A 23,214-nucleotide genomic window follows, 5' to 3' on the forward strand; every position below is an offset into this window, starting at 1 on the left:
GGGCAAGGCGGGAGACGAAGGGCGGCACGGCAGGAAAACGGAGGGAGCCCCGGGAGGCGGCGGGAGCCCCGGTGGGGGCGGCGGGAGCGGCGGCGGGGCCGGACCTGCCGCTCAGGCGATCGCCGCGGGCAGCCCCGAGCCTGGCCGTGGGCGAGGCCCCCTGAGCGCGCGCGGGGCCGGACCGGAAGTGACGCTCAGCCCCGCCCTCTCGGTCGCGGCGGTCGCAGCGTTCGGGGTGAGTCGGGCCCGGCCGGAGCCGCATCCGCCGCCATCGCCGCCCCCGCCGCCCATCGCCCGCTGCCCCCGCTCCCTCCCGCTCCTCCCGGGCCCCCCGCGCTCCCCTCAGCGCTCCGGGGCCGCCGCCGCCCCTCGGGCGCCGCGCCGGGGCCGCCGCCGTTGTGCGCTCCAAGATGGCGGCGCCGGGCGGGCGAACTCCGAGGGACCCTCACGGGGAGGGGGCGGGCCCGGGAGGCGCGGGGGCTCCGGGGGGCTCCGGTGGGCTCGGCGCGTTCCGGGCTCGGGGGGCTCCGGTGATTCCCCCGGCGCTCCGGGCGCCGCTCGGTGCTGAACGGCCCCGGACCCGTTCTGCGGGCGCTGAGGGTCCCGGGCCACCGGCGGCCGCACGGTGCCGGCCCCGCTCTCCGGGGGGGGCTGGGGCTGTTGGAGCCCCTTCGTGCGCTGCTGGCTCCTGCTGCGCTCCGGGCCCGTGCTCCCGGAGGCGGTCGCTGCTCCCGGGGGTGCTCGGTGCTCCCAGGGCTGGTGTCGGGGGCCCCGGGGGTGGTGTCGGTAGCCCCGAGGCTGGTGTCGGTGGTCCCAGGGGTGATTTCGGTCGTCCCGGGGGTGCTCGGTGGTCCCAAGACTGATGTTGGTAGCCTCGAGGCTGGTGTCGGTGGTCCCGGGGGTGCTCGGTAGCCCCGTTGGTGATGTCGGTAGCCCCAAGTCTCGTGTCGGTGCTCCCGGGGGTATTCGGTAGCCCCGGGGATCGTTAGTGGTCCCAGGGGTGATGTCGGTGGTCCCACGCGTGGTCAGCTCTCCCGTGGGCTTTCAGCAGCCCCAGGGATGGTCGGTGGCCCCAGGGCTGATGTTGGTAGCCTGGGAGTGATGTTGGTAGCCCCATGCCCATTTCACTGGCCCGGGGCTGGTGTTGGTAGCCCCAGTTCCCATGTCACTAGCCCAGGGCTGATGTTGGTAGCCCCATGCCCATTTCACTAGCCCAGGGCTGATGTTGGTAGCCCCATGCCCATTTCACTAGCCCGGGGCTGATGTTGGTAGCCCCATGCCCATTTCACTAGCCCGGGGCTGATGTTGGTAGCCCCATGCCCATTTCACTGGCCCGGGGCTGATGTTGGTAGCCCCAGTTCCCATTTCACTAGCCCAGGGCTGATGTTGGTAGCCCCATGCCCATTTCACTAGCCCAAGGCTGATGTTGGTAGCCCCAGTTCCCATGTCACTAGCCCAGGGCTGATGTTGGTAGCCCCATGCCCATTTCACTAGCCCAAGGCTGATGTTGGTAGCCCCAGTTCCCATGTCACTGGCCCGGGGCTGATGTTGGTAGCCCCATGCCCATTTCACTAGCCCGGGGCTGATGTTGGTAGCCCCATGCCCATTTCACTAGCCCGGGGCTGATGTTGGTAGCCCCATGCCCATTTCACTAGCCCAGGGCTGATGTTGGTAGCCCCATGCCCATTTCACTGGCCCGGGGCTGATGTTGGTAGCCCCATGCCCATGTCACTAGCCCAAGGCTGATGTTGGTAGCCCCAGTTCCCATTTCACTAGCCCAAGGCTGGTGTTGGTAGCCCCATGCCCATGTCACTAGCCCAAGGCTGGTGTTGGTAGCCCCATGCCCATTTCACTGGCCTGGGAGTGATGTTGGTAGCCCCAATTCCCATTTCACTGGCCCGGGGCTGATGTTGGTAGCCCCATGCCCATTTCACTGGCCCCACTGCCACCCAGGAGTCCCATGGGTGGTCAGTAGCCCCAGGGCTGATGTCGGTAGCCCCAATGCCCATGTCAGTAGTCCTGGGATGATGTTGGTAGCCCGAGGCCAATGTCAGTAGCCCAGAGGTGATGTCGGTGGCCCCAGGGCCAGCGTCTGTAGCCCCGCTGCTGACCAGCGATGCCGTGGGTGATCAGTAGCCCGTGGGTGATGTCGGTAGCCACAGCGGTGATGTCATTAGCCCGGGGGTGATGTCAGTAGCCCCAAGGCTGCTATTGGTAGCCCCAGTGCCAACGTCAGTAGCCAAGCATTGATGTTGGTAGCCCGTGGCTGATGTCAGTAGCCCCATAGGTACCCCCAGCCCCAGGAGCCATCAGTAGCCCAAGGCTGATGCTGGTAGCCCCAAGGCCAGTGTCAGTAGCCCAGGGATGATGTTGGTAGCCCAAGGCTGATGCTGGTAGCCCCAAGGCCAATGTCAGTAGCCCAAGGCTGATGCTGGTAGCCCCAAGGCCAGTGTCAGTAGCCCAGGGATGATGTTGGTAGCCCAAGGCTGATGCTGGTAGCCCCAAGGCCAATGTCAGTAGCCCAAGGCTGATGCTGGTAGCCCCAAGGCCAATGTCAGTAGCCCAGGGATGATGTTGGTAGCCCAGCAGTGACGTTGCTAGCCCCAAGGCCAATGTCAGTAGCCCCAGTGGTGACCAGCAATGCCATGGGCGGTCAGCAGCCCCGTGGGTTATGTTGGTAGCCCAAGGCTGATGTTGGTAGCCCCGAGGCCAACGTCAGTAGCTCCAGTCGTGAACAGCGGTGCCGTGGGTGGTCAGTAGCCCCAAGGCTGATGTCGGTAGCCCCAATGGCCATTTCACTAGCCCGGGGCTGATGTCGGTAGCCCCAATGCTGATCTTGGTAGCCCCAAGGCCCATTTCACCGGCCCGCAGGGAGGAGCTGCTCTGGGAGGCTGCCCCAGCCCCAGGAGTGCTCAGTAGCCCCCAGGCCAATGTCACTAGCCCAAGGCTGATGTTGGTAGTCCAATGCCCATGTCACTAGCCCAAGGCTGATGTTGGTAGCCCTGGGATGATGTCAGTAGCCCCAATGCCCATTTCACTAGCCCAAGGCTGATGTCAGTCCCAGGAGCAGTCAGTAGCCCCAAGGCTGATGTTGGTAGCCCAGTGCCCATGTCAGTAACCCAAAGCTGGTGTTGGTAGCCCAAGGCTGATGTTGGTAGCCCTGGGATGATGTCAGTAGCCCCAGTGCCCATTTCACTAGCCCGGGGCTGATGTCGGTAGCCCCAGTGCCCGTGTCACTAGCCCAGTGCCGATGTCGGTAGCCCCAATATCCATTTCACCGTCCGCCAGGGAGGAGCTGCCCTGGGCGGGTGCTCAGAAGCCGTCGGTAGCCCAAGGCTGATGCTGGTAGCCCAATTCCCGCATCGCTAGCCCAACGCTGATGTCAGTAGCCCAGGAGTGCTCACTAGCCCAATGCTGATGTCACTAGCCCAATTCCCACGTCACTAGCCCAGCGCTGATGTCACTAGCCGAACGCTGATGTTACTAGCCCAATGCTGATGTCACTAGCCCAGTGCTGATGTCACTAGCCCAGTGCTGATGTCACTAGCTCAGCGCTCATGTCAGTAGCCCAATTCCCACGTCACTAGCTCAGTGCCGATGTCACTAGCCCAGCGCTGATGTCAGTAGCCCAATGCTGATGTCAGTAGCCCAGGAGTGCTCACTAGCCCAATGCTGATGTCACTAGCCCAATTCCCATGTTGCTAGCCCAGCGCTGATGTCACTAGCCCAGCGCTGATGTCACTAGCCCAGAGCTGATGTCAGCAGCCCAATTCCCACATCACTAGCCCAACGCTGATGTCACTAGCCCAACGCTGATGTCACTAGCCCAACGCTGATGTCACTAGCCCAATTCCCATGTCAGCAGCCCAATTCCCACATCACTAGCCCAGCGCCGATGTCAGCAGCCCCATTCCCACATCACTAGCCCAGAGCTGATGTCAGTAGCCCAATGCTGATGTCACTAGCCCAATTCCCATGTCAGCAGCCCCATTCCCACATCACTAGCCCAGCGCCGATGTCACTAGCCCAACACCGATGTCACTAGCCCAATTCCCACGTCAGCAGCCCCGTTCCCGCCGTGCCGCGCAGGGAGGAGCTGCCGTGGCCAGCATGGCGGAGAACGACGTGGACAACGAGCTGCTGGACTACGAGGATGACGAGGTGGAGAACGCGGCCGGGCCCGACGGCGCCGAGGCGGCGCCCAAGAAGGACGTGAAGGGCTCCTACGTGTCCATCCACAGCTCGGGCTTCCGGGACTTCCTGCTCAAACCCGAGCTGCTGCGCGCCATCGTCGACTGCGGCTTCGAGCACCCCTCCGAAGGTGGGGCTGGGGGCTTTTGGGGGGATTTGGGGGGGTTTTGGGGGGTCTGAGATTGTCCTGGGGGCTCTGGGACCATCCTGGGGGCTCTGGCACTGCTCCAACCCGAGCTGCTGCGCGCCATCGCAGACTGCGGCTTCCAGCACCCCTCCGAAGGTGGGGCTGGGGGCTTTGGGGGGGTTTGGGGGGGTTTGGGGGGGTCTGAGATTGTCCTGGGGGCTCTGGGACCATCCCTGCTCAAACCCGAGCTGCTGCGCGCCATCGTCGACTGCGGCTTCGAGCACCCCTCCGAAGGTGGGGATTTGGGGGGTTTTGGGGGGCTCTGGGGGGTCTGAGATCCTCCTGGGGGGATTTGGGGGCTTTAGAACCATCCTGGGGGCTCTGGCACTGCTCAAACCCGAGCTGCTGCGCGCCATCGCAGACTGCGGCTTCCAGCACCCCTCCGAAGGTGGGGCTGGGGGCTTTTGGGGAGATTTGGGGTGATTTGGGGGGTCTGAGATTGTCCTGGGGGCTCTGGCACTGCTCCAACCCGAGCTGCTGCGCGCCATCGCGGACTGCGCCTTCCAGCACCCCTCCGAAGGTGGGGCTGGGGGCTTTTGGGGGGGTCTGAGATCATCCTGGGGGTCTCAGGGCCCCTCCCGGGGGTCTCTGGTGGTCTCTGAGCCCCCTCTCTTTTTTGCGCCCCCCCCCCCCCCCCCCCCCCAGTGCAGCACGAGTGCATCCCCCAGGCCAACCTGGGGGTCTCTGTGCCCATCCTGGGGTCTCTGGGGGGTCTTTGGGGGTCCCTGGTGGTCTCTGACCCCCCATTTCTCTCTGCAGTGCAGCACAAGTGCACCCCCAGGATGGCCTGGGGGTCTCTGGGGGTCTCTGTGCCCCTCCTGGGGGTCTCTGGGGGGGTCCCTGGTGGTCTCTGAGCCCCCGTTTCTCCCTGCAGTGCAGCACGAGTGCATCCCCAAGGCCATCCTGGGGGTCCCTGGGGGTCTCTGTGCCCCTCCTGGGGGTCCCTGGGGGTCTCTGTGCCCCTCTTGGGGGTCCCTGGGGGTCCCTGGGGGTCTCTGTGCCCATCCTGGGGGGGTCTCTGGGGGTCCCTGGGGGTCTCTGACCCCCGTTTCTCCCTGCAGTGCAGCACGAGTGCATCCCCCAGGCCATCCTGGGGTATCTGGTGTTCTCTGGGGGTCTCTGGGGGTCCCTGGGGGTCTCTGTGCCCCTCCTGGGGGTCCCTGGGGGTCCCTGGTGGTCTCTGTGCCCCTCCTGGGGGTCCCTGGGGGTCTCTGTGCCCCTCTTGGGGGTCCCTGGGGGTCTCTGTGCCCCTCCTGGGGGTCCCTGGGGGTCCCTGGGGGTCTCTGACCCCCCGTTTCTCCCTGCAGTGCAGCACGAGTGCATCCCCAAGGCCATCCTGGGGGTCCCTGGGGGTCCCTGGGGGTCTCTGTGCCCCTCCTGGGGGTCCCTGGGGGTCTCTGAGCCCCCGTTTCTCCCTGCAGTGCAGCACGAGTGCATCCCCCAGGCCATCCTGGGCATGGACGTGCTGTGCCAGGCCAAGTCGGGCATGGGCAAAACGGCCGTGTTCGTGCTGGCCACGCTGCAGCAGCTGGAGCCCGTCACGGGGCAGGTAGGAATCTGGGGAGGGGTCTCTGCAATTGGGGAGGGGGCTGGGGAGGGGGCTGCAGGGGAATTGGGGAGGGGGCTGCACGGCCGTGTTCCTGCTGGCCACGCTGCGGCAGCTGGAGCCCGGTACAGGGGTCCTGAGGGGCTTGGGGAAATTGGGGAGGGGTCCTGAGGGGTCCCAGGGGGGCTGGGGAGGGGTCTGCAGGGGAATTGGGGAGGGGGCTGCAGGGAAATTGGGGAGGGGGCTGCACGGCCGTGTTCGTGCTGGCCACGCTGCAGCAGCTGGAGCCCGGCACGGGGCAGGTACGGACCTGAGGAGGGGTCTCTGGAATTGGGATGGGGTCCCACGGGTCAGAGAGAGGTCCTGGGAAATTGGGGAGGGGTCCTGGAGCAGGTTAGGAAGGGTAACAGGGTCTGGGGAGGGGTCCCAGGGTTCAGGGAGAGATCTGAGGGGTCCTGGGGGATTGGGGAAGGGTCTCAGAGATTGTTGAGGGCTCTGGGGATATTGAGGAGGGGTCTCAGGAATTGGGGAGGGGTCTCAGGAATTGAGGAGGGGTCTCAGGAATTGGGGAGGGGTCTATGGAATTGAGGAGGGGTCTCAGGAATTGGGGAGGGGTCTCCCATCCCTGTTTCCCCATTTGCCCCCCAGGTGTCGGTGACGTGTCACACCTGGGATGGGTCTGGGGGGTTTGTGATGATGAGGAGGGGTCTGGATTGATCCTGAGGATATTGAGGAGGGGTCTCCCCAATTGGGGAGGGGTCTCTGGAATTGAGGAGGGGTCTCTGGAATTGGGGAGGGGTCTCCCATCCCTGTTTCCCCATTTGCCCCCCAGGTGTCGGTGCTGGTGACATGTCACACCTGGGATGGGTCTGGGGGGTTTCTGATAATGAGGAGGGGTCTGCATTGGTCCTGAGGATATTGAGGAGGGGTCTAAGGAATTAGGGAGGGGTCTCAGGAATTGGGGAGTGGTCTCAGGAATTGAGGAGGGGTCTCCCATGCCTGTGCCCCCAGGTGTCGGTGCTGGTGATGTGTCACACCCGCGAGGGCTCTGGGGGGGATTGAGGAGCGGTCTCTGGAATTGGGGAGGGGTCTCAGGAATTGGGGAGGGGTCTCCCATCCCTGTCCCCCCGTTTGTGTGCCCCCAGGTGTCGGTGCTGGTGATGTGTCACACCCGCGAGCTCGCCTTCCAGATCAGCAAGGAGTACGAGCGCTTCTCCAAGTACATGCCCAGCGTCAAGGTGGGGCTGGGGGCAATTTGGGGGGGATTTTGGGGGGGTCCTGAGGGGATTTGGGGGGTTCTGAAAGGTTTTGGGGGGCTCTGGGGGGGATCCTGAAGGGCTTTCTGGGGGTCCTGAGGGGATTTGGGGGTTCCTGAGGGGATTTTGGGGGTCCTGAGGGGATTTATGGGGCTCTAAAGCACCACTGAGAGTTTTGGGGTGCAGATTGTTGATTGCTGGTGGATAAGGAGATGTTTTTGGGCCCTGTCCCTCACAGATTTTTGGGGTGTTTCTGACACAGATTTTGGTGTGTTTGGGCCTTGTCCCTCACAGATTTTTGGGGCGTTTCTGGCACAGATTTTGGTGTTTTTGGGACCTGTCCCTCACACATTTTTGGGGTGTTTCTGGCACAGATTTTGGTGTTTTTGGAGGCTGTCCCTCACAGATTTTTGGGCTGTTTCTGACACAGATTTTGGTGTTTTTGGGCCCTGTCCCTCGCAGATTTTTGGGGTGTTTCTGGCACAGATTTTGGTGTTTTTGGGCCCTGTCCCTCACAGATTTTTGGGGTGTTTCTGGCACAGATTTTGGTGTTTTTGGGACCTGTCCCTCACAGATTTTTGGGATATTTCCGTTTCAGATTTTGCTGGTTTTGGGCCCTGTCCCTCACAGATTTTTGGGGTCTCTCTTGCACAGATTTTGGTGTTTTTGGGCCCTGTCCCTCGCAGATTTTTGGGGTGTTTCTGGCACAGATTTTGGTGTTTTTGGGCCCTGTCCCTCGCAGATTTTTGGGGTGTTTCTGGCACAGATTTTGGCGGTTTTGGGGGCTGTCCCTCACAGATTTTTGGGGTCTCTCTCGCACAGATTTTGGTGTTTTTGGGACCTGTCCCTCACAGATTTTTGGGGTGTTTCTGGCACAAATTTTGGTGTTTTTGGGGGCTGTCCCTCACAGATTTTTGGGGTGTTTCTGGCATAGATTTTGCTGTTTTTTGGGGGATTGTGGTGCTGATTTTTGGGAACTGTCCCTCACAGATTTTTGGGGTCTCTCGCACACAGGTGTTGGTGTTTTTTGGGGGTCTGTCCCTCACAGGTTTTTAGGGTCTTTCACACAGATTTTTGGGGGGATTTTTGTGCAAATATTGTGGGTTTTTGGGACCTGTCCCTCACAGATTTTTAGGATATTTTGGCCCAGATTTTGATGGTTTTGGGCCCTGTCCCTCACACATTTTTGAGGTATTTTTGGCACAGTTTTTGCTCTTTTTGGCTGTGATTTTGGCCATGTTTTTCAGGCCCTATCCCTCCCACATTTTTGGGGTATTTTTGGCACAGTTTTTGCTCTTTTTGGCTGTGATTTTGGCCATGTTTTTCAGGCCCTATCCCTCACACGTTTTTGGGGTATTTTTGGCACACTTTTTGCTCTTTTGGCTGGGATTTTGGCCATGTTTTTCAGGCCCTATCCCTCACACGTTTTTGGGGTATTTTTGGCACAGTTTTTGCTCTTTTTGGCTGTGATTTTGGCCATGTTTTTCAGGCCCTATCCCTCACACGTTTTTGGGGTATTTTTGGCACACTTTTTGCTCTTTTTGGCTGTGATTTTGGCCGCGTTTTTCAGGCCCTATGCCTCCCACATTTTTGGGGTATTTTTGGCACAGTTTTTGCTCTTTTTGGGGGGGATTTTGGCCGTGTTTTTCGGGCCCCGTCTCTCACACGTTTTTGGGGTGCCCCCCTCGTTTAGGTGGCGGTGTTTTTCGGGGGCCTGTCCCTCACGGATTTTTGGGGTGTTTCTGGTTCAGATTTTGCTGTTTTTGGGGGGCTGTGTTGGCGTTTTTGGGGGTCTCATTCACACAGATTTTTGGGGTGTTTCTGGTTCAGATTTTGCTGTTTTTTTTGGGGGGCTGTGTTGGTGTTTTTGGGGGCCTGTCCCTCACAGATTTTTGAGGTATTTCTGGTTCAGATTTTGCTGTTTCTTTGGGGGGCTGTGTTGGTGTTTCTGGGGGTCTCATTCACATGGATTTTTGGGGTGTTTCTGGTTCAGATTTTGCTGTTTTCGAGCCGTTTCTCTCACACGTTTTTGGGGTGCCCCCCCGGTTTAGGTGGCGGTGTTTTTCGGGGGCCTGTCCCTCACGGATTTTTGGGGTGTTTCTGGTTCAGATTTTGCTGTTTTTCGAGCCGTTTCTCTCACACGTTTTTGGGGTCCCCCCCTCGTTTAGGTGGCGGTGTTTTTCGGGGGCCTGTCCATCAAGAAGGACGAGGAGGTGCTCAAGAAGAACTGTCCCCACATCGTGGTGGGCACCCCGGGCCGGATCCTGGCCCTGGCGCGCAACAAGAGCCTCAACCTCAAACACATCAAGCACTTCATCCTGGACGAGTGCGACAAGATGCTCGAGCAGCTCGGTGCGTCCGGGGGGCCCGGAGCCCCCCCAATTTCCCCTCCCAGACCCCCCAATTTCCCCTCACAGACCCCCCCAATTTGCCCCCAAATCCCCCCCCCACCATTTCCTCCCCAAATCCCCTCCCTGAGACCTCAAATCCCCCCCCGAGCCCCATTTTCTGCCCAAATTTCACCCCATTTCTATCCCAGACCCCCCAATTTCCCCCCAGAGCCCCCAATTTCCCCCCAGACCCCCCAATTTCCCCTCCCAGACCCCCAAATTTCCCCTCCCAGACCCCCCCAATTTCCCCTCACAGACCCCCAAATTTCCCCTCCCAGACCCCCAATTTCCCCTCACAGACCCCCCCAATTTCCCCTCCCAGACCCCCCCAATTTCCCCTCCCAGACCCCCCAATTTCCCCCCAGACCCCCCAATTTCCCCTCCCAGACCCCCAAATTTCCCCTCCCAGACCCCCAATTTCCCCCCAGACCCCCCAATTTCCCCTCCCAGACCCCCAAATTTCCCCTCCCAGACCCCCCCAATTTCCCCTCCCAGACCCCCAAATTTCCCCTCCCAGACCCCCCAGTTTCCCCTCACAGACCCCCCCAATTTCCCCCCAAATCCCCCCCCCCATTTTGCCCCCCACAAATCCCCTCCCCTGAGACCTCAAATCCCCCCCCCCGAGCCCCATTTTCTGCCCAAATTTCACCCCATTTCTATCCCAGACCCCCCAATTTCCCCTCCCAGACCCCCCAAATTTCCCCTCCCAGACCCCCCCAATTTCCCCCCTAAATCCCCCATTTTTTCCCCATTTTCCCCCCAAATCCCCTCTCTGAGACCCCCATTTTCCCCCCAGACCCCCTGTTCTCCCCCCAGATCCCCAATTTCCCCTCCAGACCCCTCCATTTTCGCCCCAAATCCACCCCAGACCCCCCAATTTCCCCTCCAGACCCCCCAATTTCCCCCCAGACGCCCAATTTCCCCTCCAGACCCCCCCAAATCCCCTCTCAGACCCCTGAAATCCCCCCCAAATCCCCTCCCAGACCACCCAGATCCTCTCTCTGACAGCCCAGACCCCCCAATTTCCCTCCCAGACCCCCCAATTTCCTCCCCAGACCCCCGAATCTCCTCCCAGACCCCCCAATTTCCCCCCCAAATCCCCTCCCTGACGCCCCAAAACCCCATTCCCCTCCTGTTTTCTGCCCCAGACCCCCATTTTCCCCCGTTTTCTCCCCCAAATTCACCTCTAGACCCCTCATTTTCCCCCCAGATCCCCCAAAAATCCCCCCAACCCCATTTCCCCCCCATTGCCTTCCCCCCCAGACCCCCCAATTTCTTCCCCAAACCCCCCCGACCCCCATTTTCCCCCCAAATTTCACCCAATTTCCCCCTCAAAGCCCCCAAATCCCCCCCGACCCCCATTTGCCCCCCAAATCCTCCCCAATTTCCCCCCCATGTCCCCCCTAACCCCCATTTTCTCCCCCAGACCCCCATTTTCTCCCCAGATCTCTTCCCTGAGACCCCAAATCCCCTCCCTGAGACTCCAGACCCCCAATTTCCCCCCCCAAATCTCCCCCAGACCCCCCAAATCCCCCCCAAATCCCCTCCAGACCCCCAATTTCCCCTGATTTTCCACCCATATCCTCTCCCCGAGACCCCAGACCCCAAATTTCCACCCCCAATCACCCCAAGAGCCCCTAATTTCCCCTCCAGACCTCTCTGTTTCCACCCCAAATCCCCATTTCTCCCCCAAATCCCCTCCCTAAGACCTCAACTCCCCCCCCCCAATTTCTCCCCCAGACCCTCCATTTTCCCCCTCAAAACCCCCAATTTCCGCCCCAAATCCTCTCCAATTTCCCCCAAAAAGCCCCCCTGACCCCCATTTTTCCCCAGACATGCGTCGGGACGTCCAGGAGATTTTCCGCATGACCCCTCACGAAAAGCAGGTCATGATGTTCAGCGCCACCCTGAGCAAGGAAATCCGCCCCGTGTGCCGCAAATTCATGCAAGACGTAATTAACTCCTCCCCCTCCCTCGGCCCCGCCCACTCCCTGCCAGGCCCCGCCCCTTCGTCCGTGAAAGAAACCATTAACTCCTCCCTTAGCCCCGCCCACTCCCCGGAAGGCCCCGCCCATTCATCCATGCAATACGTCATTAACTCCTCTCTAAGCCCCGCCCACTCCCCGGCAGGCCCCGCCCATTCATTCGGTCAAGATGTCATTAACTCCTGTCTTAGCCCCGCCCACTTCCAGGAAGGCCCCGCCCCTTCATCCATGCAAGACGTCATTACCTCCTCTCTAAGCCCCGCCCACTCCCGAGCAGGCCCCGCCCCTTTCCCCCCTTTTTGCGGAAGATTTCTCGCGCCCCCCCCCCCCCCCCCCCCCCATCCTCCTCCTCCTCCTCCTGATGAAGAGCCCAGACCCCCCTAAATGGGGGAGAAGCCCCCCCAGGGACCCCTCCCTCAATTCCCGGGCCGGACGTGGCGGCGGCGTTGGAGAGGACCCGGCGGGAGCGCCCCCTGCTCTTCCTCCTCCTCCTCCTCCTCCTCCTCCTCCTCCTCCTTCGGCCTCGGCGCGACCCCCGGAGCCCGCCCGGAGCCCCGGAGCCGGCCCAGAGCAGCAGGAACCGGGGGGACGGGGACGGGGATGGGGATGGGGGCGGGAGGGACCCCCGAAAATGGGGAGGGCGATGGGGGGAGACCCCCGTGAGTGGGGTCAGCGGCATCCAGGGCTGGTTTGGGGGGCTCAGGAGAAGGTTTGGGGGTCTCGGAGCCAGTTTGGGGGTGTCAGGAGCGGTTTTGGGGTCCTTGAGACTCTTTTTGGGGCTCTCAGAGCCACTTTGGGGGTGTCAGGAGCGGTTTTGGGATGTCAGGAGCGGTTTTGGGGAGTCTTGAGGCCCCTTTTTGGGGGTGTCAGGAGCGGTTTTGGGGGTCTCAGGGGCAGTTTTGGGGTCTCAGAGTCAGTTTTGGGGGTGCCAGGGGCGGTTTTGGGAGTCTCAGAGTCAGTTTTGGGGGTGCCAGGGGCAGTTTTGGGGTATCAGAATCAGTTTTGGGGTCTCAGAGTCAGTTTTGGGGGTCTCAGAGTCAGTTTTGGGGTCTCAGGGGCAGTTTTGGGGTCTCAGGGGCAGTTTTGGGGTATCAGGGGCAGTTTTGGGGTCTCAGGGGCAGTTTTGGGGTATCAGGGGCAGTTTTGGGGTCTCAGGGGCAGTTTTGGGGTATCAGGGGCAGTTTTGGGGTCCCAGGAGCAGTTTTGGGGTCCTCGAGGCTCCTTTTTCGGGGTCTCAGGTGGGCTCAGGGGGCTTTGGGAGTGCCCAGGTGAGCTCAGAAGGTGCCCAGGCAGATTTGGGGGTGCCCAGGTGGGCACGGGTGGATTTGGGGGTACCCAGCTGGAATTTGGAGCTGCCCAGGTGGAATTTGGAGGCTCAGAGGGTGCCCAGGTGTGCCCAGATTTAATTTGGGGGTGCCCAGGTGGGCACAGGTGCAGTTTTGGGGTACCCAGGTGTAATTTGGGGTGCCCAGGTGGGCACAGGTGCAGTTTTGGGGTGCCCAGGTGCAATTTGGGGGGTGCCCAGGTGTAATTTGGGGGTGCCCAGGTGGATTTGGGGGTACCCAGGTGGGCACAGGTGCAATTTTGGGGTGCTCCGGGTGTAATTTGGGGCTGCCCAGATTTAATTTGGGGGTATCCAGGTGTAATTTGGGGGTGTCCAGGTGGGCACAGGTGCAGTTTTGGGGTGCCCAGGTGCAATTTTTGGGGGTGCCCAGGTGTAATTTGGGGGTGCCCAGGTGCAATTTGGGGGTGCCCAGGTGGATTTGGGGGTGCCCAGGTGGGCACAGGTGCAGTTTTGGGGTGCCCGGGCAGGGGCTCGGGAGGTTCAGAGGGTGCCCAGGTGTGCCCAGGTGGATGTGGGGGTGCCCAGGTGCATTTGGGGTGTCGGGGCAGGGGCTCAGGGGGTTCAGAGAGTGCCCAGGTGGGATTTGGGGGCTCAGAGGGTACCCAGGTGTGCCCAGGTGGATGTGGGGGTGCCCAGGTGCAGTTTTGGGGTGCCTGGGTGGGGGCTCAGAGGGTACCCAGGTGTGCCCAGGTGGATTTGGGGGTGCCCAGGTGCAGTTTTGGGGTGCCTGGGTGGGGGCTCAGGGTGCCCAGGTGTGCCCAGGTGGAATTTGGGGGTGCCCAGGTGCATTTGGGGTGTCCGGGCGGGGGCTCAGGGGGTTCAGAGAGTGCCCAGGTGTGCCCAGGTGTGCCCAGGTGCATTTGGGGTGCCCGGGCGGGGGCTCAGAGGGTGCCCAGGTGTGCCCAGGTGTGCCCAGGTGCATTTGGGGTGCCCGGGCGGGGGCTCAGGAGGCTCAGAGGGTGCCCAGGTGTGCCCAGGTGCATTTGGGGTGCCCGGGCGGGGGCTCAGGAGGCTCAGAGGGTGCCCAGGTGTGCCCAGGTGGATTTGGGGGTGCCCAGGTGCATTTGGGGTGCCCGGGCGGGGGCTCAGCGCCTTCCCCCCCCAGCCCATGGAGATCTTCGTGGACGACGAGACGAAGCTGACGCTGCACGGGCTGCAGCAGTACTACGTCAAACTCAAGGACAACGAGAAGAACAGGAAGCTCTTCGACCTGCTCGACGTGCTCGAGTTCAACCAGGTGTGAGGGGGGGACACCCCGAAATCTGAGCCTGAATCACCCCAAAAATATCCCGAAATCTGAGCCAAAATCACCACGAAATCTGAGCCAAAATCACTCCAAAAATACCCTGAAATCTGAGCCTGAACCACCCCAAAAATATCCCGAAATCTGAGCCTGAATCACCCCAAAAATATCCCTGAAATCTGAGCTAAAATCACCCCAAAATATCCCGAAATCTGACCCTGAATTGCCCCAAAATATCCCTGAAATCTGAGCCAGAATCACCCCAAAATATCCCTGAAATCTGAGCCAGAATCACCCCAAAATATCCCTGAAATCTGAGCCAGAATCACCCCAAAATATCCCTGAAATCTGAGCCAGAATCGCCCCAAAATATCCCTGAAATCTGAGCCAAAATCACCCCAAAATATCCCTGAAATCTGACGCTGAATCGCCCCAAAATAGCCCTGTAATCTGAGCCAAAATCACCCCAAAATATCCCTGAAAGCTGAGCCTGAATCACCCCAAAATATCCCTGAAATCTGACGCTGAATCACCCCAAATATCCCTGAAATCTGAGCCAGAATCACCCCAAAATATCCCTGAAATCTGAGCCTGAATCACCCCAAAAATATCCCGAAATCTGAGCCTGAATCACCTCAAATATCCCTGAAATCTGACCCTGAATTGCCCCAAAATATCCCTGAAATCTGAGCCAAAATCACCCCAAAATATCCCTGAAATCTGACGCTGAATCGCCCCAAAATAGCCCTGAAATCTGAGCCAAAATCACCCCAAAATATCCCTGAAATCTGAGCCAAAATCACCCCAAAATATCCCTGAAAGCTGAGCCTGAATCACCCCAAAATATCCCTGAAATCTGAGCCTGAATCACCCCAAAATATCCCTGAAATCTGAGCCTGAATCACCCCAAAATATCCCTGAAATCTGAGCCAGAATCACCCCAAAAATATCCCGAAATCTGACCCTGAATCACCCCAAAATATCCCTGAAATCTGAGCCAGAATCACCCCAAAAATATCCCGAAATCTGAGCCTGAATCACCTCAAATATCCCTGAAATCTGACCCTGAATCGCCCCAAAATATCCCTGAAATCTGAGCCAAAATCACCCCAAAATATCCCTGAAATCTGACGCTGAATCGCCCCAAAATAGCCCTGAAATCTGAGCCAAAATCACCCCAAAATATCCCTGAAATCTGAGCCAAAATCACCCCAAAATATCCCTGAAATCTGAGCCTGAATCACCCCAAAATATCCCTGAAATCTGAGCCTGAATCACCCCAAAATATCCCTGAAATCTGAGCCAGAATCACCCCAAAAATATCCCGAAATCTGAGCCTGAATCACCCCAAAATATCCCTGAAATCTGAGCCAGAATCACCCCAAAAATATCCCGAAATCTGACCCTGAATCACCCCAAAATATCCCTGAAATCTGAGCCAAAATCACCCCAAAATATCCCTGAACTCTGAGCCAGAATCACCCCAAAATATCCCTGAAATCTGAGCCTGAATCGCCCCAAAAATATCCCTGAAATCTGAGCCAAAATCACCCCAAAAATATCCCGAAATCTGAGCCTGAATCACCCCAAAATATCCCTGAAATCTGAGCCTGAATCACCCCAAATATCCCTGAAATCTGAGCCTGAATCGCCCCAAAATATCCCTGAAATCTGAGCCTGAATCACCCCAAATATCCCTGAAATCTGAGCCAAAATCACCCCAAAATACCCTGAAATCTGAGCCAGTATCTGAGCCAGAATCACCCCAAAATTGCCCCAAAAATACCCCGAAATCTGACCCAGAATCACCCCAAAAATACCCCAAAATCTCAGCCTGAATCACCCCAAAAACACCCCAAAATCTGAGCCAAAATCACCCCAAAAATCCCCCAAAAATCACTCCCAAAATCACCCCAAAAATCCCTTGAAATCTGACCCAGAATCACCCCAAAATATCCCTGGAATCTGCCCCAGAATCACCCCAAAAATGCCCTGAAATCTGACCCAGAATCACCCCAAAATATCCCTAAAATCTGAGCCAAAACCACCCCAAAAATACCCCAAAATCACCCCCAAAATCCCAGGGGAGGCCCCTGAAATTCACCCTGAAATCTGCCCCAGAATCACCCCAAAAATCTCAGGGGAGGCCCCAAAATCCACCTTGAAATCTGACCCAAAATCACCCCAAAAATCCCCTGAAATCTGCTCCAAAATCGCCCCAAAAATCCCCTGGAATCTGCCCCAAAATCACCCCAAAAAATCCCAGGGGAGGCCCCTGAAATTCACCCCGAAATCTGCCCCGGAATCACCCCAAAATCCCAGGGGAGCCCCCGAAATCCACCCCCAAATCAGCCCCAAAATCTGACCCAAAATCCACCCCAGTGGATTTTGGGGGGTTCCCAGTGGGTTTTTTGGGGTTTCCAGTTGGGTTTTTTGGGGTTCCCAGCGGTTTTTGGGGTTCCCAGTGGGTTTTTTGGGGTTTCCAGGTGGGTTTTTTGGGGTTCCCAGTGGGTTTTTTGGGGTTTCCAGTTGGGTTTTTTGGGGTTCCAGGTGGGTTTTGGGGTTCTCAGCAGGTTAGGGTGTGTCCAGTGGGTTTTGGGGTGCGCTGACCGCTTGTTTTTGGGGTGCCCCGGGTGTGTTTTGGGTTCCCAGGTGGGTTTTGGGGTTCCAGGTGGGTTTTGGGGTTCCCAGCGGGTTTTGGGGGGTTCCCAGTGGGTTTTGGGGTGCGCTGACCGCCCGTTTTTGGGGTGCCCCAGGTTGTGATCTTCGTCAAGTCCGTGCAGCGCTGCATCGCCCTGGCCCAGCTGCTGGTGGAGCAGAACTTCCCGGCCATCGCCATCCACCGGGGCATGCCGCAGGAGGAGAGGTGGGGAACCCCAAAAACACCCAAAATCACCCCAAAAATAACCCTAAAACACCCCCCAAAACCCTCCCAAAATAACCCCAGAATAACTCCAGAATAACCCCGGCCATCGCCATCCGCCGGGGCGTGCCACAGGAGGAGAGGTGGGGGATGCCAAAAATACCCAAAAACACCCCAAAAATAACCAAAAAAAGGCCCAAAAACACCCCCCAAAACACCCTGAAAATAACCCCAAAAAAACCCCAAAACCTGCCCCAAAACAACCCCAAAACATTCCTAAAAACAGCCCCAGAATAACCCCGGCCATCGCCATCCACCGGGGCGTGCCGTGGAAGGAGAGGTGGGGACCCCAAAAATACCCAAAATCACCCCAAAAATAAACCCCCAAAACAACCCTAAAAACACCCCAAAATAATCCCAAAAATAACCCGAAAAACACCCCAAAACCTGCCCCAAAATAATCCCTAAAATAACCCCAAAACAGCCCCAAAATAACCCCGGCCATCGCCATCCACTGGGGCGTGCCGTGGAAGGAGAGGTGGGAACCACAAAAATACCCAAAACCACCCCAAAAATAAACCCCCAAAACAACCCTAAAAACACCCCAAAATAACCCCAAAACCACCCTGAAAATAACCCCAAAACAGCCCCAAAATAACCCCAAAACACTCCTAAAACCAGCCCCAGAATAACCCCGGCCATCGCCATCCACCGGGGCGTGCCGCAGGAGGAGAGGTGGGGACCCCAAAAATACCCAAAACCACCCCAAAAATAAACCCCCAAAACAACCCTAAAAACACCCGAAAATAACCCGAAAATAATCCCAAAAACACCTTGAAAATAATCCCAAAACCGCCCCAAAATAACCCCAAAACATTCCTAAAAACAGCCCCAAAACAACCCCGGCCATCGCCATCCACCGGGGCGTGCCGTGGAAGGAGAGGTGGGAACACCAAAAATACCCCAAATCACCCCAAAAATAAACCCCCAAAACAACCTTAAAAACACCCCAAAACCTGCCCCAAAATAACCCCAAAATAATCCAAAAACACCCCAAAAATAACCCCAAAATAACCCCGGCCATCGCCATCCCCTGGGGCATGCCGCAGGAGGAGAGGTGGGGAATCCCAAAAACACCCCAAAAATAACCCCAGAACAGCCCCAAAACACCCCTGAGACCCCCAAACCACCCCAAAACCCCCCAAATCCCCCCAAAACCCCCCAAATCCCCCCGTTCCCCCCAGGCTGTCGCGGTACCAGCAGTTCAAGGACTTCCAGCGCCGCATCCTGGTGGCCACGAACCTCTTTGGCCGCGGGATGGACATCGAGAGGGTCAACATCGCCTTCAACTACGACATGCCCGAGGACTCGGACACCTACCTGCACCGGGTGGGCGGCTGGGGGGTCCTGGGGGGGTTTGAGAGGGATTCGGGGGGTCCTGGAGGGTTTCAGGGGGTCCTGGAGGGGTTTGAGGGGGATTCTGGGGGTCCTGGAGGGGTTTGAGGGGGATTCAGGGGTTTCTGGGAGGGGTTTGAGGGGGTTTCGGGGGGTCCTTGGGGGAATTTGAGGGGGATTCAGGGGGTCCTGGAGGGGTTTGAGGGGGATTCTGGGGGTCCTGGAGGGGTTTGAGGGGGTTTTGGGGGTCCTGGAGGGGTTTGAGGGGGTTTTGGGGGGTCCTGGAGGGGTTTGAGGGGATCCTGGAGGGGTTTGAGGGGGATTCAGGGGGTCCTTGGGGAATTTGAGGGGGTTTCCGGGGGTCCTGGAGGGGTTTGAGGGGGATTCAGGGGGTCCTGGAGGGGTTTGAGAGGGATTCGGGGGGTCCTGGAGGGGTTTGAGGGGGTTTTGGGGGTCCTGGAGGGGTTTGAGGGGGTTTTGGGGGGTCCTGGAGGGGTTTGAGGGGATCCTGGAGGGGTTTGAGGGGGATTCAGGGGGTCCTTGGGGAATTTGAGGGGGTTTCAGGGGGTCCTGGAGGGGTTTGAGGGGGATTCTGGGGGTCCTGGAGGGGTTTGAGGGGGATTCAGGGGTTTCTGGGAGGGGTTTGAGGGGGTTTCGGGGGGTCCTTGGGGGAATTTGAGGGGGATTCAGGGGGTCCTGGAGGGGTTTGAGGGGGTTTTGGGGGTCCTGGAGGGGTTTGAGGGGGTTTTGGGGGGTCCTGGAGGGGTTTGAGGGGATCCTGGAGGGGTTTGAGGGGGATTCAGGGGGTCCTTGGGGAATTTGAGGGGGTTTCAGGGGGTCCTGGAGGGGTTTGAGGGGGTTTCAGGGGTTCCTGGGAGGGGTTTGAGGGGGATTCGGGGGGTCCTTGGGGAATTTGAGGGGGTTTCAGGGGGTCCTGGAGGGGTTTGAGGGGGATTCTGGGGGTCCTGGAGGGGTTTGAGGGGGATTTGGGGGGTCCTGGAGGGGTTTGAGGGGGTTTCGGGGGGTCCTGGAGGGGTTTGAGGGGGATTTGGGGGGTCCTGGAGGGGTTTGACGGGGTTTCGGGGGGTCCTTGGGGAATTTGAGGGAGATTCAGGGGGTCCTGGAGGGGTTTGAGGGGGTTTCAGGGGTTCCGGGGAGGGGTTTGAGAGGGATTCAGGGGGTCCTGGAGGGGTTTGAGGGGGTTTTAGGGAGCCTTGGAGGGGTTTGAGGGGGTTTCGGGGGGTCCCGGAGGGGTTTGAGGGGGATTCGGGGGGTCCTGAGGGGGTTTCGGGGGGGTCCTGGAGGGGTTTGAGGGGGATTCAGGCGGTCCTGGAGGGGTTTGAGGGGGTCCTGGAAGGGTTTGAGGGGGTTTCAGGGGGTCCTGGAGGGGTTTGAGGGGGTTTCGGGGGGGTCCTAGAGGGGTTCTGATGGGGGTTGAGGGGTTTCTGGAGGGGTTTGAGGGGGTTTGGGGGGTCCTGAGGGGGTTCTGGAGGGTCCAGGAGGATCTGGGGCTCTCTGGGAGGGGTCCTGGAAGGGTTCAGGAGGGTCCTGAGGGGGTCTGGGGGCTCCAGGAGGGTTTCTGGGAGTCCCTGGGGGTGTTTTGGGGGTCCCAGGGTGGTTTCTGGGTGTCCCGGGGGGAATTTTTGGAGTTCCAGGGCAAACCCAGGGGGTTTTTGGGGGGATCCCAGAGGGGTTTTTTGGGGTCCTGGGGGGCTTTTGGGGGTTCCAGGAAGATCCCAGGGGGGTTTTTGGTGCTCCCAGCAAGGTTTTTGGGGATCCTGGGGATCCCAGGGTGATTTTTGGGGGTCCCAGGGGGGTTTTTGGGGATCTCACGGGGGGGTTCTAGAATTCCAAGGGGTTTTTTAGGGATCCCAGGGTGATTTTTGGGGGATCCCATGGAGGTTTTTGGGGGTTCCGGAGGGTTCCAGGGGGATTCCAAGGGGATTTGAGGTTCACAGGGTGATTTTGGGGGGGTTTTGGGGTCCCAGGAGGTTCTCAGGGGGTTTTTTTGAGGATCCCAGGGTGATTTTTGGGGGTCCCAAGAGGGCTCTGGGGGTCCCAGGAGGGTTTCTGGGGCTCCAGGAGGTTCTCAGGTGATTTTTGGGGGATCCCAGGGAGGTTTTTGGTGGTTCCAGAGGGTTCCAGAAGGATCCCAGGGTGATTTTTGGGGTTCCCAGGGCTCTCCCCCATTCCGGCTCACCCCATTTTTTGTTTTTGGGGTCCCAGGAGGTTCTATGGGGGTTTTTGAGGATCCCAGGGTGATTTTGGGGGGCTTTTGGGGTCCCAGGAGGTTCTCAGGGGGTTTTTTTGAGGATCCCAGGGTGATTTTGGGGGGATCCCGGGGAGGTTTTTGGGGGTTCCGGAGGGTTCCAGGGGGATTCCAAGGGGTTTTTGGGGATCCCAGGGTGATTTTGGGGGGGTTTTGGGGTCCCAGGAGGTTCTCAGGGGGTTTTTGAGGATCCCAGGGTGATTTTTGGGGTTCCCAGGGCTCTCCGGCTGAGCCCGTGTTTGGTTTTTGGGGTGCAGGTGGCGCGGGCCGGCCGCTTCGGCACCAAGGGCTTGGCCATCACCTTCGTGTCGGACGAGAACGACGCCAAAATCCTCAACGACGTCCAGGATCGCTTCGAGGTGAACATCAGCGAGCTGCCCGACGAGATCGACATCTCCTCCTACAGTGAGACCGAAATTTGGGGATTTGGGGGAATTTTGGGGCGTCCCAGAGGGGGATTTGGGGAGGTTTTGGGGGTCCCAGGGGGGGTTTGGGGGTGCAGGGTTTGGGGTTTGGGGTGAACATCAGCGAGCTGCCTGACGAGATCGACATCTCCTCCTACAGTGAGACCGAAATTTGGGGATTTTTGGGGGGTCCCAGAGGGGATTTGGGGAGGTTTTGGGGGTCCTGAGGGGGATTTGGGGAGGTTTTGAGGGTCCTGAGGGGGATTTGGGGAGGTTTTGGGGGTTTTTGGGGGTCTGGGGGTGCAGGGTTTGGGGTTTGGGGTGAACATCAGCGAGCTCCCCCACGAGATCGACATCTCCTCCTACAGTGAGACCGAAATTTGGGGAATTTTGGGGAATTTTGAGGGGTCTCAGGGGGTTCTTTGTGGTGTTTGGGGGATTTTTAAGGGGTCCCAAGGGATTTTTGAGGGGTTCTGCGACAGGTTTTGGGGTGTCCTGAGGGGATTTTGGGGTAAAATCAGCGAGCTGCCCCACGAGATCGACATCTCATCGTGCACTGAGACAATTTGGGGAGGTTTTGGGTGGGTTTTGGGGAGCTTTGGGTGGATTTTGGGGGCTTTGGGTGGGTTTTGGGGGGTTTTGGGTGGATTTTGGGGGTCTTTGGGGTGGTTTTTGGGCAGATTTCGGGGATTTTGGGTGGATTTGGGGTTGTTTTGAGGGGGTTTTATGGAGGATTTGGGGGGTTTTGGGGTGGTTTTGAGTGGATTTTGGGGGTTTGGGGTGGATTTTGGGGGTTTTGGGGGTGGGTTTGAGTGGATTTTAGGGGGGTTTGGGTGGATTTTGGGTTGTTTTGAGGGGGTTTTATGGAGCATTTGGGTGGATTTCAAGGGTTTTTGGGGTGGTTTGGGGGGTTCTCCTGCCCTGTGTGTGTTTTTGGGGTGGTTTTGAGTGGATTTTGGGTTGTTTTGAGGGGGTTTTATGGAGGATTTGGGGGGTTTTGGGGGTTCTGCTGCCCTGTGTGTGTTTTTGGGTGGTTTTGAGTGGATTTTGGGGGGTTTTGGGTTGTTTTGAGGGGGTTTTATGGAGGATTTGGGGGGTTTTGGGGGTTCTGCTGCCCTGTGTGTGTTTTTGGGTGGTTTTGAGTGGATTTTGGGGGGTTTTGGGTTGTTTTGAGGGGGTTTTATGGAGGATTTGGGGTGGTTTTGGGGGTTCTACCCTGTGTGTGTTTTTGGGGTGCTTTTGAGTGGATTTTGGGGGGTTTGGGGTTATTTTGAGGGGGTTTTATGGAGGATTTGGGGGGTTTTGGGGGTTCTCCTACCCTGTGTGTGTTTTTTGGGTGGTTTTGAGTGGGTTTTGGGGGGTTTTGGGTTGTTTTGAGGGGGTTTTATGGAGCATTTGGGTGGATTTCAAGGGTTTTTGGGGTGGTTTGGGGGGTTCTCCTGCCCTGTGTGTGTTTTTGGGGTAGTTTTGAGTGGATTTTGGGGGGTTTTGGGTTGTTTTGAGGGGGTTTTATGGAGGATTTGGGGGGGTTTTGGGGGTTCTCCTGCCCTGTGTTTTTGGGGTGCTTTTGAGTGGATTTTGGGGGGTTTGGGGTTGTTTTGAGGGGGTTATATGGAGGATTTGGGGGGTTTTGGGGGTTCTCCTACCCTGTGTGTGTTTTGGGGGTGTCCTGACCCCCTCCCCTTTTTCTCTCTCTGTCTCCCCCCACAGTCGAGCAGACCCGATAAGGACCCCCCAGACCCCGCCGCCACCGGGACCCCCCCGGGACCACCGACCCCCCAAAAGTTCCCCCCGAACCCGGCCCGGCCGCGGGGGGTTGGGCCGCCCCCCCCTCCCCCGGGGTTTTGTAGAAAAATGGCCTGAAAAGACAAAAAAAAAAAAAGGAAAAAAAAGGAAAAAAAAAAAAAAAGCGAAGTTTCCCCGGTGTAGCAGCTGGGGGGAGGGGCCTGGGGATCCCCGACCCCCCGGGACCCCCCCGACCCCCCCCCGGCTGTAAAATTTCTGGTTTTTTTGGTAATAAAGTTTTGCCAAAACGGCCTCGAGCGCGTGGGGGCGGGGCTTAAGAATGACTGGGCGCCCATAAAAGGCGAAAGGGGCGTGGCTTTGGGCAGAGGGGCGGGGTTAATATGGAGATGGAGGC

The 23,214-nt window shown here is 58.5% G+C and overlaps 1 protein-coding gene and 1 pseudogene across 1 annotated transcript; one reads left to right on the plus strand and one right to left on the minus strand.

Moving 5' to 3' along the window:
* LOC131570177 (zinc finger protein 665-like) overlaps nt 1–23,214 on the minus strand; it is a 507,112-nt pseudogene that overhangs the window by 464,585 nt on the left and 19,313 nt on the right.
* Nucleotides 214–22,951, plus strand: LOC131570220 (spliceosome RNA helicase DDX39B). Its single transcript, XM_058822566.1, has 11 exons — nt 214–235; nt 4,090–4,321; nt 5,800–5,927; nt 7,070–7,162; nt 9,349–9,532; nt 11,404–11,522; nt 14,006–14,137; nt 16,900–17,009; nt 18,251–18,395; nt 20,928–21,075; nt 22,785–22,951. The coding sequence occupies exons 2-11, from the start codon at nt 4,111–4,113 to the stop codon at nt 22,799–22,801; spliced, it is 1,287 nt and encodes a 428-aa protein (XP_058678549.1). The 5' UTR covers nt 214–235; nt 4,090–4,110; the 3' UTR covers nt 22,802–22,951.

Source organism: Ammospiza caudacuta, chromosome 33, assembly GCF_027887145.1.
Source record: "Ammospiza caudacuta isolate bAmmCau1 chromosome 33, bAmmCau1.pri, whole genome shotgun sequence".
Lineage (NCBI taxonomy): Eukaryota > Metazoa > Chordata > Aves > Passeriformes > Passerellidae > Ammospiza > Ammospiza caudacuta.